General features: G+C 42.7%; 1 protein-coding gene across 1 annotated transcript in view; it reads right to left on the bottom strand.

The window, feature by feature from the left end:
- PTP4A2 (protein tyrosine phosphatase 4A2) overlaps positions 1-14,254 on the bottom strand; it is a 38,089-nt gene that overhangs the window by 10,641 nt on the left and 13,194 nt on the right. The window contains exons 2-3 of the mRNA XM_049775079.1: positions 4,588-5,283; positions 2,043-2,135 (exon numbers count right to left, since the gene is read on the bottom strand). Coding sequence (XP_049631036.1) covers positions 2,043-2,135; positions 4,588-4,683 — 189 coding nt within the window. The 5' untranslated portion in view covers positions 4,684-5,283. The remainder of the gene's footprint in view (positions 1-2,042; positions 2,136-4,587; positions 5,284-14,254) is intronic.

The following is a 14,254-nucleotide window of genomic DNA, read 5'->3' as shown; positions in this document are numbered from 1 at the left end:
AAAAAGAATAACCAAAAAAAAAAAAGAAAAGAAAGGGCTCCTGCAGGCCTAAGCAGTGGTGCAAGCAGTAAGGTGTCTGCCTTGCCTGAGTTGGCCTAGGATAGAATGCGGTTCAATCCCCCCACATCACATATGGTCCCCCAAGCCAGGAGCGATTTTTGAACACACAGTCAGAAGTAACTCCTGAGCATCACCAGGTGTGGCCCAAAACCCCCCCAAAAAAGAGAAAAATAAATCGGGGCCGGAGAGATAGCAAGGAGGTAGGGTGTTTGCCTTGCATACAGAAGGATGGTAGTTCGAATTCCGGCATCCCATATGGTTCCCCAAGCTGCCAGGAGTGATTTCTAAGCACAGAACCAGGAGTAATCCCTGAGTACTGCCAAGTGTGACCCAAAAACCAAAGGAAGAAAGGAAGGGAGGGAGGAAGGAGGGAGGGGGAAGGGAAGGAAAGGGGAGGGAGGGGGAGGAATCGCCTGCCAGGAGCCATATGGGGACCATATGGGATGCTGGGGATAGAAACTAAATCCATCCCAGGTCTGCCACATGCAAGACAAGACGCCCTACTACTGCGCTACCACTCCAGCCCCCTATCTTTCTTTCAATCCATACCAAGTTATAGACAAAATACTAAGTATCTCATTTTTATTTGCAGAAAGAGTAAGAAAATATTTCCATGACATTAAGCCATTAACTGTCAGCTTCTTGTAAATCACCAAAATGACTAATACTAAGAGAAAAACAACAAGTTTCTCAACAAGCAAGGGACAGAGCACAGCCAGGAATTTCCAAGGGGGCTACATATGAAAAGAACGTAAATGTGAGAGCCAAGGCACAAGACTAGGGGAGATCCACAGTAGGGAAGTAAGGTCAGAAGGGAAGCATAGTCAGAGTATATAAAGTTGTTCCATTGGCCACAGACATGCAAATATACAAAAAAGGTGATATTGCAGACATAAAGGGAACAGGCACAGACTAAAAAGGAAGACTCACATGCTACCATGGCAAGACTTAAGAATCTATAGTGTTGCCCTGCATGCTGTTAGCATTGTTGTCAACAAACAAGGGTAAGATTCTTCCCAAGAGAATTAATGTTTGCATTAAGCACTTTGTGAGATATCTTCCAGAAATGGGGGCCAGAGCAATAGCACAGCAGAGGGCCAACCCGGGTTCGATCCCATATGATCCCGAGCCTGCCAAGAGTAACCTCTGAGAGATGCTGGCTGTGCGCCAACCCCCCCAAAAAAAAAACTTATGGAAGTGGATAAACAACCTAAAGCCAAAGAGAAAAGTAGTTGGGTACAACTAAAGTATCAGCCTTCTCCATCTAGAGAAGCAGCACACTGTGTGAGAACCAATAAAAAGGAGCCTGATATGCCATTCCTATGATTTCACAGCTAAGTAGAAAGTTACTTTCATTTCTATTCAAACCAGTAGCCTAAAAACGAAAGAAAAATTTTTATTAATTTTCCAAAGAAACAAAAGGCAAATTACCATTTTCTTAAAATAAACATGCCCTAGTTTGCTGCTTGTTGATAATGTTCTGCATGTATAAATTTTCAACCCAAAGAAAATTTAAAAGATTACTATAGGGGGCCAGAGAGATAGCACAGCGGTAGGGTGTTTGCCTTGCACACTGACAGTGGTTCAAATCTGGCATCCCATATGGTCCCCGGTGCATGCCAGGAGCGATTTCTCAATGCAGAGCCAGCCAGGCGTAAGCCCTGAAAGCTGCTGGGTGTGACCCAACCACCCCACACACAAAAAAGATCACTATAAATACTGCATATCCTATTAAAAGCTTCAAAAGTAAATTAGGGGGCTGGAGATATAGCACAGCAGTAGGCATTTGCCTTGCATGTAGCTGACCCAGGACGAACGGTGGTTCGAATCCTGGCATCCCATACGGTCTACTGTGCCTGCCAGAAGTAACCCGAGTGCCACTGGGTGTAACAAAAAACAAACAAACAAAAGTAAATTAGTAAGTGCCCATAGTGATATCACTATTTGTTAATGATAAAACTTATTGCTGGTCAAACACTCACTAGAACATGGATTCCTTCTTTTTCCACTGGCGCTTTATCATATGTAGCATCACAAACTCGAACCAAAGTTGTCACACCATACTTCTTAAGTTCCTTTAAAGAAAAAAAAGGAAACTTGCTTTTAGAATCTATATACAAAGCTTTTGGAACATATTATACCAAGACTGGGATGTAGGTCAGTGGTAAAATGCATCTCTTACATAAGTCTATACCAAGGTTTAATTCACAGCATCACAAAATAGTAAAATATGTATTAGTATAAAAGGAAAAAATTGGGGCCGGTGAGGTGGCGCTAGAGGTAAGGTGTCTGCCTTGCAAGCGCTAGCCAAGGAAGGACCGCGGTTCGATCCCCCGGCATCCATATGGTCCCCCCCAAGCCAGGGGCAATTTCTGAGGGTTTAGCCAGGAGTAACCCCTGAGCATCAAACGGGTGTGGCCCAAAAAAACAAAAATAAATAAATAAATGGAAATAATTTTTAAAAAATTTAAAAAGAGGGAGGGGCTGAAACGGTGGTGCAGCAATAAGGCATTTGCCTTACATGCGCTGACCTAGGACGGACCATGGTTCAATCCCCCGTAGCCTCATATAGTCCCCCAAGCTAGGAGCAATTTTTGAGTGCATAACCGGGAGTAACCCCTGAGCATCACTGGGTGTGGCCCAAAAACAAACAAACAAATAAAGGGGCCCAAGAGATAGCATAGAGGTAGGGCATGCATGCAGAAGGACAGTGGTTCGAATCCCAGCATCCTATTATGGTCCCCTGAGCCTGCCAGGAGCGATTTCTGAGCATAGAGCCAGGAGTAACCCCTGAGCAGGGCCGGGTGTGACCCAAAAACCAATAAATAAATAAATAAATAAATAAATAAATAAATAAACAAATAAATAAATAAATAAAATAATTTTTAAAAGAAAATAATGAAATAATTCTTCACTCTAAGATCAAAATCATTCTCATTACACCATTTAACATAATAACTTCCTATAAGATGAAGCATCAGTAAGACTCTCCTTTTAGTTTGATAGCATTAAAGATAGCATGGAAGTAAGGCATTTGCCTTTCATACAGAAGGACAGTGGTTCGAATCCCGGCATCCCATACAGTCAGTCCCCAAGCCTGCTAGGAGCAATTTCTGAGCAGAGCCAGGAGTAGCCCCTGAGTGCTGCAGGATGTGACCCAAAAACAAAAAAAAAAACAAAAAAAACTTAAAGAACACATATATATTTTTAAATACTCTTATAGTTTGTCGTTTTAATTTTTTTTTTTTTTTTTTTTTTTTTTTTTGGTTTTTGGGCCACACCCGGCGGTGCTCAGGGGTTACTCCTGGCTGTCTGCTCAGAAATAGCTCCTGGCAGGCACGGGGACCACATGGGACACTGGGATTCGAACCAACCACCTTTGGTCCTGGATCGGCTGCTTGCAAGGCAAACGCTGCTGTGCTATCTCTCCAGGCCCTTGTAGTTTTATTTTTAACTGAATCACAATGAGACACACAGTTATAAAGTTGTTTATGATTTTCAGTCATGCAATGTCATACAATCACCAATGTCCCCAGTTTCCTTCTACCCTCCACCCTGTGGCAAACTTATCTTTTTTTTTTCTTTTATACATGGTCACACTTATATTTTTTGTTTGTTTGTTTGTTTGTTTTTGGTTTTTGGGTCACACCTGGCAGTGCTCAGGGGTTATTCCTGGCTCCAGGCTCAGAAATTGCTCCTGGCAGGCAATGGGGACCATATGGGACGCAGGATTCGAACCCATGACCTCCTGCATGAAAGGCAAACGCCTTACCTCCATGCTATCTCTCCGGCCCGACACTTATATTTTAATCTAGAAATTATACTCGTGAATTTATGGTAAGAGAATTATAGACAGAAAGATTTAAATATAAGCAAGTTCAGCACATGTCAGAATGGTGAATACCTGGGAAAGGAATGGTCTGAATCAGACATCATAGCAAATCCTAAGCCTCACTAGGAATGATTGCTAAGTACCACTAAGTGTGGCCCCAAAACCAGGGTGTGTGTGTATGTTTGGGGAGGGGAATGAGGGAAAGAGACTGAGACTTACATTCAGGAGACAAGGAGACAATTCAGCCATGGAGATGCATGCTTTGCATGTGCCAAGACTCAAGTTCAAATGCTGGCACCACATGGTTAATCAAATAACTTTGTGATCAGACATTTCTTTATAATGACATTTTTATTAGATTTTACCTTTAAAAAATTAATCCCTGGGCCCAGAGAGATAGCACAGCGGCATTTGCCTTGCAGGCAGCCGAATCAGGACCAAAGGTGGTTGGTTCGAATCCCGGTGTCCCATATGGTCCCCCGTGCCTGCCAGGAGCTATTTCTGAGCAGACAGCCAGGAGGTAACCCCTGAGCAACGCCAGGTGTGGCCCCAAAAAAAAAACAAAAAAAAACAAAAAAAAAAAAAGTTAAAAAAAAAAATTAATCCCTAACCCGTGAGCACTGCCGGATGTGACCCAAAAAACACAAAAAAAAAAAAAAAAATTAATCCCAAACCTAGATCATGCTAAATCTTACCTCTGTGAACTTGTTGAGGGTAGCATTGGTAGGGTTGTGAGTTATCAGAAAACGCATGTTCTCATAAGAGATCTCCACAGGGGCTGGACGGTTCATTATGGCAAATAAAGTGTGAGCGTGCGTGTGTGAGTGTGATGGGGAAAATGAAAAATAAAAATTAATAAATCTTGAAATGTTTCACAGCAGAAAACATTAAAAAGACCACTAAAATGCCTATTATCAATCAGTGTTTTCTCTATTCAACTTGCTTATTCCATAAGAAGTTTCACTCTTCAATATAAGCAAATGTATTCAGAATCCACTTGAATCCAAATTCAACTTGGGCCTCAATGTCTGCAGATGAATACCTTCGGACTCCAAAAAAATTCCTACTACATACAAAACTTACGCAGCCTTTACTACATTTAGGCACTAGTGAGGCAAGTTAAAAGTGTAGGTCGCTTTCCACTTTTATTTACTTGATGCTTAATTTTACTGGAGTCATTAAAAGAAATATGCTTGCAATTAAAAAAAAAAAAAAAGCCAACTGATTCTGAGGCCAGTCTCCGTGTCCAGAGTCTTCAAGGCAATGTTTAACTATGGCACATAGGACCCCCAAGCTCACTTGTCAGCGAAAACGCTGTGCTGAGCCTGGCAGAAGTCTGCCCTCACGCTCAGAATCGCCATAAATGTGCAACGTATATTCCAACGAAAAACCTGGGGGGGAAAAAAACATAAGAGAAATGAACTGGAAGTTGGTAATATAATAAGCACGATATCAAAGTCAAAATTACAATTTTTAGTGCAAAATCATCTAAAGTATCAGTACTTTCTAGATTATTGGTAACTATAAGTAGGATAAAAGTGTGTAAAAAGTAAACTATTCAGGGGCCGGAGAGTAACACAGCAGTAGGGCATTTTCCTTGCACGCGGCCAACCCCCAGACGGACCCTGATTCAATTCCCTGCATCCCATATGGACCCCAAGAGCCTGCCAGGAGGGATTTCTAAGGAGTAACTCCTGAGCGCCACTGGGTGTGACCCCAAAACCAAGGGAAAAAAGTAAACTATTCAGTGATTCTAAAGCAGGTCTTTTTCTATGCTAGTAAGATTACATCTAACAAGCTATCAACAACAGATGGTCACCTGAGAAGTGCAGGAACAGCTACTCAGTTCAAAACTCCAAAATTTTGGGGGCCTTGGATTGGTTTGTTTTTGTTTTGGGGCAACACCTGGCAGTACTGAAGGCTAACTCTTGACTTTGAGCTCAGAAATCACTCATGGCGAGTTCAGAAGACCAAATAAAATACCAGGTCTGCTGCACTATAGCGACAGCTTAATAAAAACAAACAAACAAACAAACAAAAAACACCTTTTAAAAATGAATTAATAGGGCCCGGAGAGATAGCACAGCGGCATTTGCCTTGCAAGCAGCCGATCCAGGACCAAAGGTGGTTGGTTCGAATCCCGGTGTCCCATATGGTCCCCCGTGCCTGCCAGGAGCTATTTCTGAGCAGACAGCCAGGAGTCCTGAGCACTGCCGGGTGTGACCCAAAAAGGGAAAAATAAATAAATAAATAAATAAATAAATAAATAAATAAATAAATAAATAAATAAAATGAATTAATAAGGGGCTGGAGTATTAGCATAGCAGTAGGACATTTGCCTTGCACGCAGCCAAACCCAGACAGACTGCAGTTCAATTTCCAGCATCCCATATGGTCCCCCAAGCTTGCAAGGAGCAACTTCTGAGTGCAGAGCCAGGAATAACCCAAGCACTGTCAGGTGTGACCCAAAAGCCCAAAAAAATAAATCAATTACTCTGAGACCAGAGTGATTAGCATGGTGGGTAGAGCATTTTGCCTTCCATGTGGCCAACCCAGGCTCGATCCCCTGCACCCCACATGGTCCCCCTGAGCCTACCAGAAGTGATAACTGAGCACAGAGCCAGGTGTAATCCCTGAGCACCACCAGGTGTGGTCCAAAAACACAAAAACAAAATATATATTCAATCCTTCACATATCTTTTGCTTAAAATAAGTTATATCTTTAAATGGAAAATAGGTACCAAAATTCCACTTGGAGGTTTTTATTTTTGTTTTGTTTGGAGACCACATCCAGGCAATGCTTTCTCCTGGCAGGCTCGGGAAACCATCTGGGATGCTGACAGAAGACAGGTTGGCCACATGCAAATGCCCTATCCACTGTACTCTCTCCGGCCCAAAAATTTTCTATCCAAAATATATTTATTCAGTGATTCCCCATTACGCTATTGTATAAAAAGTATTTTCCAAACAGTATCTTCTTTTCATCATAAATTTGACTACTTGTTACTACCTATAAGGAATGAAAATAATCAGCAATGTGAAGTGACTTTTCTAAAACGAAATTAATGAGGAGCTCGAGATGTAACGCAAGTAATAGAGCACAATCACTTGTATGTGAAAGGCTCTGGGTTTGGTCCCTGGCATCAAATACACTCTAGCACCACCAGACGTGCTCCCCCTCACACAACAACAAAATGATAATAAAACTAATTTTATTTTTGGACACACTCAGAAGTGTTCAGGGCTTACTCCTGGCCCTGTGCGGGGTGCTAAAGATCAAACCTGGACTGGCTGTGCACAAGGCAAATGTCCTACCTGCTGTACAATCTCTCTGGCTCATGTTTCTACCAATGCTTGATGACTCACTAATATATAAATTCCATTCTCCCATTAAAAGGTCACTGATTCACAGTATTCTCCTGCCCATTATTAGACCCGACGAGAAGACAAGCAACATAAAATAAGTGAGAGAATTTATTATTTTAGGCCTGCAGTTTTAAAGCAGTAATATTTATAGCTGGCTCAGTCAGTGTCAACATAATCATAAATTCCTCTGGAAATAGGGACAAGGTCTAAGTCCTTTCACTTGCCCAGTCACTGATAAATGCTTACTTAGAAAACTAAAAAAAGATTACTGTGGCCAGAGAGAAAAGAACATGAAAGATAACTACAGAACCATTTAAGAAACAAATACATCTAAGAAACCTAAAGACTGTCAAACTTTCCAGCCTTTTCTTCACCCTCAAATCTTCTATGATATTTTTAACTTATTTTATAAGTTACATACTTGTGATTATATGACCATGAAAACAAACATAAACCTAAAAGATTACTTGGGGCTGGAATGCTGGTATAACAAGTAGGGCATTTGCATAGCACGTGGCCAACCCTGGTTAGATCCCTGCATCCACATAGATCCCAGGAGCCTACCAGAATTCCTGAGCACTGCTGGAGACTTTTTAAAGTTAAGAAAAACACAGAGGGCCAGAGAGATAGCACAAAGGTAGGGCGTTTGCCCTTGCAAACAGCTGATTTGAACAGATAGTGGTTCAAATCCCAGCATCCTATAAGGTACCCCGTAACTGCCAGGAGCGATTTCTGAGCACAGAGCCAGGAGTAAACCCTGAGTGGGGGGGGGGGGGATCAATTTACTTATCTGTAACCAAAATACTTGGATCCCAAAAAGTTAAAATGCATGAAGGACCAGAGTTAATACCAGAGATTAAGGAGCTTGCCTTGCATGAACCCAACCTGGTTCAATCCCTAGCAACATAGATGGTCTCAAACAGGAGTGAACCCTGAAACAGATCCCAGAGTAAGCCCTGAAAACAGCCAGTGTGGCACCAAAAAAAAAAAAAAAAAACCAAAATTTTTTATTTTAAAATAATTTAAAAAAAAATTGGGACCAGGGGCTGGAGAGTCACCTCTAAAGTAAGGCATCTGCCTTGCAAGCACTAGCCTAGGACAAACAGTAGTTCAATTCTCCTGCATCCCATATGGTCCCCCCAAGCCAGGAGCAATTTCTGAGCCACAAAGCCAGGAGTAACCCCAGAGCAACACAGGGTGTGGCCCAAAAAATACAAAAAAAAAAAAAAAAAAAAAAAACTGGGGCCAGATAATTCAGAAGGTAAAGTGCCTGTCTTGCATTCAGTAAATGTGGTCAGATCCCTGGTATCTATCTGAATACTGCCAGAAGTAATCCTGGAGCAAAGAGGAGCAGCCCAAAATCAGCAGGTGTGACCCAATCCCCCTCACCCCATTTTGATTTAACACTGATAATTACTAACATATGAAAGACAAAAATTCAAATCTTTTTTTTTTTGGTTTTTGGGCCACATCCGGCGTTGCTCAGGGGTTACTCCTGGCTGTCTGCTCAGAAATAGCTCCTGGCAGGCACGGGGGACCATATGGGACACCGGGATTCGAACCAACCACCTTTGGTCCTGGATCGGCTGCTTGCAAGGCAAACGCCGCTGTGCTACCTCTCCGGGCCCTCTCTCCAACTTTTAATTTTATCTTTTAAAGAGCCTACCTTTTAAAATGTTAGATTTGAGGGGGAAAATGCTTAAATGTGGAACTTTTTGGAATTGGAAAGCAACATTTCAGGGGCCGGGCGGTGGCGCTGGAGGTAAGGTGCCTGCCTTATCTGCGCTAGCCTAGGAGACGGACCGCGGTTAGATCCCCCGGCGTCCCATATGGTCCCCCAAGCCAGGAGCGACTTCTGAGCGCATAGCCAGGAGTAACCCCTGAGCGTTACCGGGTGTGGCCCAAAAACCAAAAAAAAAAAAAAAAAAAAGAAAGCAACATTTCAATGAGGGTGGTGGGAGTCACAACGCCAGTACTCAAGACTTAATCCTAGTTCTGTGCTCTACGATCGGATCATTCCTGGCATGCATGGCTTACTTGCTGTACTATCTTTAACACCATTCAATTTTTAAATATTCTGTTTTAGAGGTTTTTTGGGGCGTGGGGGGAACTCACACCTCAAAATGCTCAAGGATTACTCCTGGCTCGGCGCTCAGGAATCATTCCTGCCAGGCTTGGAAGGACCTATGGTGCTAGGAATTGAATCCAGGTTGGACACATGCAAGGCAAGCCCTACCTGCTGTATTTTCACTACAGCCCAGCAATCCACTTTTAAAATATAACTTCACTAAAGCATTAAAAAAAAAATAAGTGCCAGAGAAAACTTTTTATTTTATTTTTCTGAATTAAATAAATTCTTTGGGGGCCAGAGCAGTGGCACAAGTGGTAATTTGGCTTGCATGCGGCTAACCTAGGACGGACCGGTTCAATCCCCTGGCGTCCCATATGGTCCCCCAAGCCAGGTGCAATTTCTGAGCGCATAGCCAGAAAACCAAATAAATAAATAAATTCTTTAAATGAGGCCCGGAGAGATAGCACAGCGGTGTTTACCTTGCAAGCAGCCAATCCAGGACCAAAGGTGGTTGGTTCGAATCCCAGTGTCCCATATGGTCCCCTGTGCCTACCAGGAGCTATTTCTGAGTAGACAGCCAGGAGTAACCCCTGAGCACCACTGGGTGTGGCCCAAAAAAACAAAATAAAACAAACAAAAAAAAAAAAAAACAAAAAAACAAAAAAAAATCTTTAAATGAATCACATATCTCTAAACTGTTTGGATTTTTCAAAAAACATATTTTTTGAAAAAATACATATATTAACTTGTAGTTTGTTTTTCTAACTGGGCTGATTTGAAGAAAGAAAAAAACACAATGATTGGGGCTGAAGCTATAGTACAGCAGATAGGGCACTAGTCTTGCCTATAGCTTACCCAGATTTGATCCCCAGTATCCCATAGCACTGCCGGAAGTAATTTCTGAGTGCAGAGCCAGGAGTAACCCAAAAACTGGGAGTGGGGTCAATCTTTAAAATTACTTAAAATGGGGGGCTGGAGAGACAGCATGGAGGTAAGGCATTTGTCTTTCATGCAGAAGGACGGTGGTTCGAATCCCGGCATCTCATATGGTCCCCCGTTGTCGTCCCTCCCCCCCCACTGCCTGCCAGGGGCTATTTCTGAGATAGAACCAGGAGTAACCCGCTGCCAGGTGTGACTCAAAAAGCAAAAAAAAAAAAAAAAAAACTTAAAATAGGGGGGCCAGAGACATAGCTCAGCTTAAGGGCATTTGGCCTTGCACACGGTCAATTCAGGACAGACAGTGGTTCGAATCCCGGCATCCCATATGGTCGTCCCATCCCCCGCCCCCCAGCGATTTCTGAGCGCAGAGTCAGGAGTAACCCCTAAGTGTCACCAGGTGGGGCCCAAAAACAAAACAAAACAAACAAAAAAACCCAACAAATTTTAGCTATTGTAAATAAAGCAAAAAAGGCTTCATTCAATGTAACTCAAATATACTGCAGTCTTTTTTTTTTTAATCCTGTCAATCCACTCAATAGGCTTTCCACTGAGAAATTACCTCCGTTCCTAAAAATTAAGCAAATTATATAATTAACCTTTTAATTTGATGGCCTTTGCCAGAGTTCAACAAATTCTAAAACACATTAATAAGTACACAATAAAGAATCCTAGAATTAAAAAAATAAAATGGAAAGGCAAAGATCTGCGGAAGCAAGCATACATCTACTGTTACTTTTTTTTTTTTGGGGGGGGTCATATCCGGCAGCGCTCAGGGATTCCTCCTGGCTCTACACTCAGAAATCGCTCCTGGCAGGCTCGGGAGACCATATGGGATGCCGGGATTCAAACCACTGTCTTCTGCATGCAAGGCAAACACCCTACCTCCATGCTATCTCTCCAACTCCTACTGTTACTTTTATTACAAAAAACTTCTACAGGGAGGAAAAAGAGGATAGTATAAGTAGATTGGGTATTTCCCTTGCACTCTAACCTGGTTCAATCCCCAATATCCCATATTGGTTTCTCAAGCATCACCAGGAGTAATTCCTAAGTGCAAAACCAGAAGTAATCCTTGAGCTCTACTGGGTCAGCCCAAAACAAAAATTAATTTCTAGAGGGCATCATGCAAATTTGAGTCAGTGGTTTCTACCAACAGTCAGAATGAAAATATACTAAACTGTGTATTTAAGAATAAAAGCTTTGTGGGGGCAGGGCAATAGCACAGAGGGTACGGTGTTTGCCTTGCACGCAGCCAACCCAAGTTTGATCCCTGATATCCTGTACAGTCTCCAGAGCCTGTCAGGGATAATTTCTGAGCACAGAGCCAGGAGTAACCCCCTCACAAAAAGACTAAAAGCCTTCTAAGATTTTACTTTAGTAAAACCATTTTAGGAGGGGCCGGAGAGATAGCATGGAGGTAAGGTGTTTGCCTTTCATGCAGGAGGTCATCGGTTCGAATCCGGCGTCCCATATGGTCCCCATTGCCTGCCAGGAGCAATTTCTGAGCCTGGAGCCAGGAATAACCCCAGAGCACTGCCGGGTGTGACCCAAAAACCACAAAAAAAAAAAAAAAAAAAAAAAAAAAAACATTTTAGGAGCCAAATGTGGCTAGGTGATAAAAATGCATGCCTTCTTGCATGCAGGAGACTTGGGTTCAATACTGATACCACAGAAAATATACTTTTAAATCTCACTTCACTTTAATAAAGATAGCTGTACTTCCCCTTAAAATGTGAATAAGACCACTGGGTAAAAGCATTTGCCTTGCTTGTGGCTGATCTGGTTCAATCCCTACAACTACATGTAGTTGTCATCCCTGCGGCTCCCCCTCTTCCCAAGCTAGAAAAATGATCCCTGAACAAACCCAGAGAAAGCCCTGATCACGGCAGCAGCTGAGTGTAGCCCCAAAACAAAACAAAAAAATGAATATGTCAACAGTAAAAAACTAATTTACATGAATAATTCCTCTGCCACTTGACTAGCTATAAATATACTAATTCAAATATTTGCTGGATATAAACTGTGTGCCACAAACTTTTATGTGTACAGTATGGGAAGTAAAGAAAACAAAAAATTCTTCAAGAGGATCTTATATTTTAGTAACTTAAGAAAAGACAGAACAGCCACTATAATGGAGAAAAATGCAATGCTGAGGAAGCACTGCCAAAAGGAAGGGGAATTCCAATTTTAAATATAACTATCAGGAAAAGCCTTGCTGGAAAAAGTGACAGTTCACCCAAGCCCAAGCCCTGGAGGTGTGAACCAAATAGATATCTGAAGTAGGACTCTAGACAAAAAGAGTACATTTGGGGTTGTTAGGAATTAGGGGAAAGAACCAGTCAGAGAAATAAAAGCTTTATAGGCCAATATTTTGTTATTTGGCTTAAACTATGAGAAAAATGAGGTTTTAAAAGAAACATCTGAAAAAAAAAGAACATCTGAGGTTTAAGTGGTTTTTTTTTGTTTTGTTTTGTTTTTGGGCCATACCCGGTGGTGCTCAGGGGTTACTCCTGGCTGTCTGCTCAGAAATAGCTTCTGGCAGGCACGGGGGACCATATGGGACACCGGGATTCGAACCAACAACCTTTGGTCCTGGATCGGCTGCTTGCAAGGCAAACACTGCTGTGCTATCTCTTCGGGCCCCATCTGAGGTTTAAAAGGATCACACTGGGTCAGAGAAATAGTAAAAAGGTGGTACTTTCCTTCCATGTGGTAGACCCTAGTTTGATCCCTGTACATGGTCCCTGGAGCACAGCAAGGAGTGATCCCTGAGCAGAGCCAGGAAGTAAGCCCTAAGCACTACTAGGGACCCAAAAAAAAAAAAAAAATAGAAGGATCACATCCTAGGGGCCAGAGAGATGGTACAACAGACAAGGCACTTGACTTGCATGCAGCATGCCATATGATCCTCCTACTTAAATCAGGACTGATCTCTGAGCAGAGCCAAGGGTAAGTCCAGAGCACCACTGGGTGTGGCCCCAAAACAAACAAAAGACCACATCTAAGGACCCAAGGGTAGAGCAACAGTGGAGCCTTTCAAGGCTGGGGATGGTAAGGCATAAATTTCAGTCTCTGGGGCCCGGAGAGATAGCACAGCGGCGTTTGCCTTGCAAGCAGCCGATCCAGGACCAAAGGTGGTTGGTTCGAATCCCGGTGTCCCATATGGTCCCCCGTGCCTGCCAGGAGCTATTTCTGAGCAGACAGCCAGGAGTAACCCCTGAGCATCGCCGGGTGTGGCCCAAAAACCAAAAAAAAAAAAAAAAAAAAATTTCAGTCTCTGGCACCCAAGTGTGATTACCAAAGGGATCTCAATCCCACAACAAAGAATGTTCATCATGCCACAACCAAGTATAAGCAACACAACCAGGTGTATAATTACCATTCATTAAACAAAAAAGAGACAGGTACGGCGCTTGCCTGAATTCAATACCTGGCATCCCATATGGTCCCTCAATTCCACCAGGAGTGATTCCTAAGTGCAGAGCCAGAAACAACCTCTGAACACAGTCAGGTGTGTTCTCCTCCACCACCACCTCCAAAAATCTGGAGACTAGCTGACGAGCATGTTTGACATGTAAAAGACCTGGGCTGGCTCTCTAGCTCTGCCAGGAGTAATCCCTGAGCTGAGCTGAGCTGGGAGTTGAGAGTCCCTATCATCCCACCCACACAAAAGCTGTAAGAAAGAAATGCTCGGAGTAACCCCTGAGGGAGGAGAGGAGAGGGAGGGAGGGACTAAGGCAGAAGCCAAAAGGATTTATCCACAAATGAAATATATATAGTCTTCAGGAAGTCAATGCTCTGAAAAACTTACAGAAGTCTTAACTTAGTATCCAGACAATTCAGAAAAGAGGCCATAAAATTTCAACCATCAAGGAAATCTATAAAGAACTACAATAGGGTCAGAGCAATAGTACAACAGATAGGGCACTTGCCTTACATGGGACTGACCTGGGTTCTCCCAACACCAAAAGCATTCCTGAATATAG

The sequence above is a fragment of the Suncus etruscus genome, chromosome 6, assembly GCF_024139225.1.
Source record: "Suncus etruscus isolate mSunEtr1 chromosome 6, mSunEtr1.pri.cur, whole genome shotgun sequence".
Taxonomy (NCBI): Eukaryota; Metazoa; Chordata; class Mammalia; order Eulipotyphla; family Soricidae; genus Suncus; species Suncus etruscus.
This window is presented reverse-complemented; position numbering and strand designations above follow the sequence as displayed.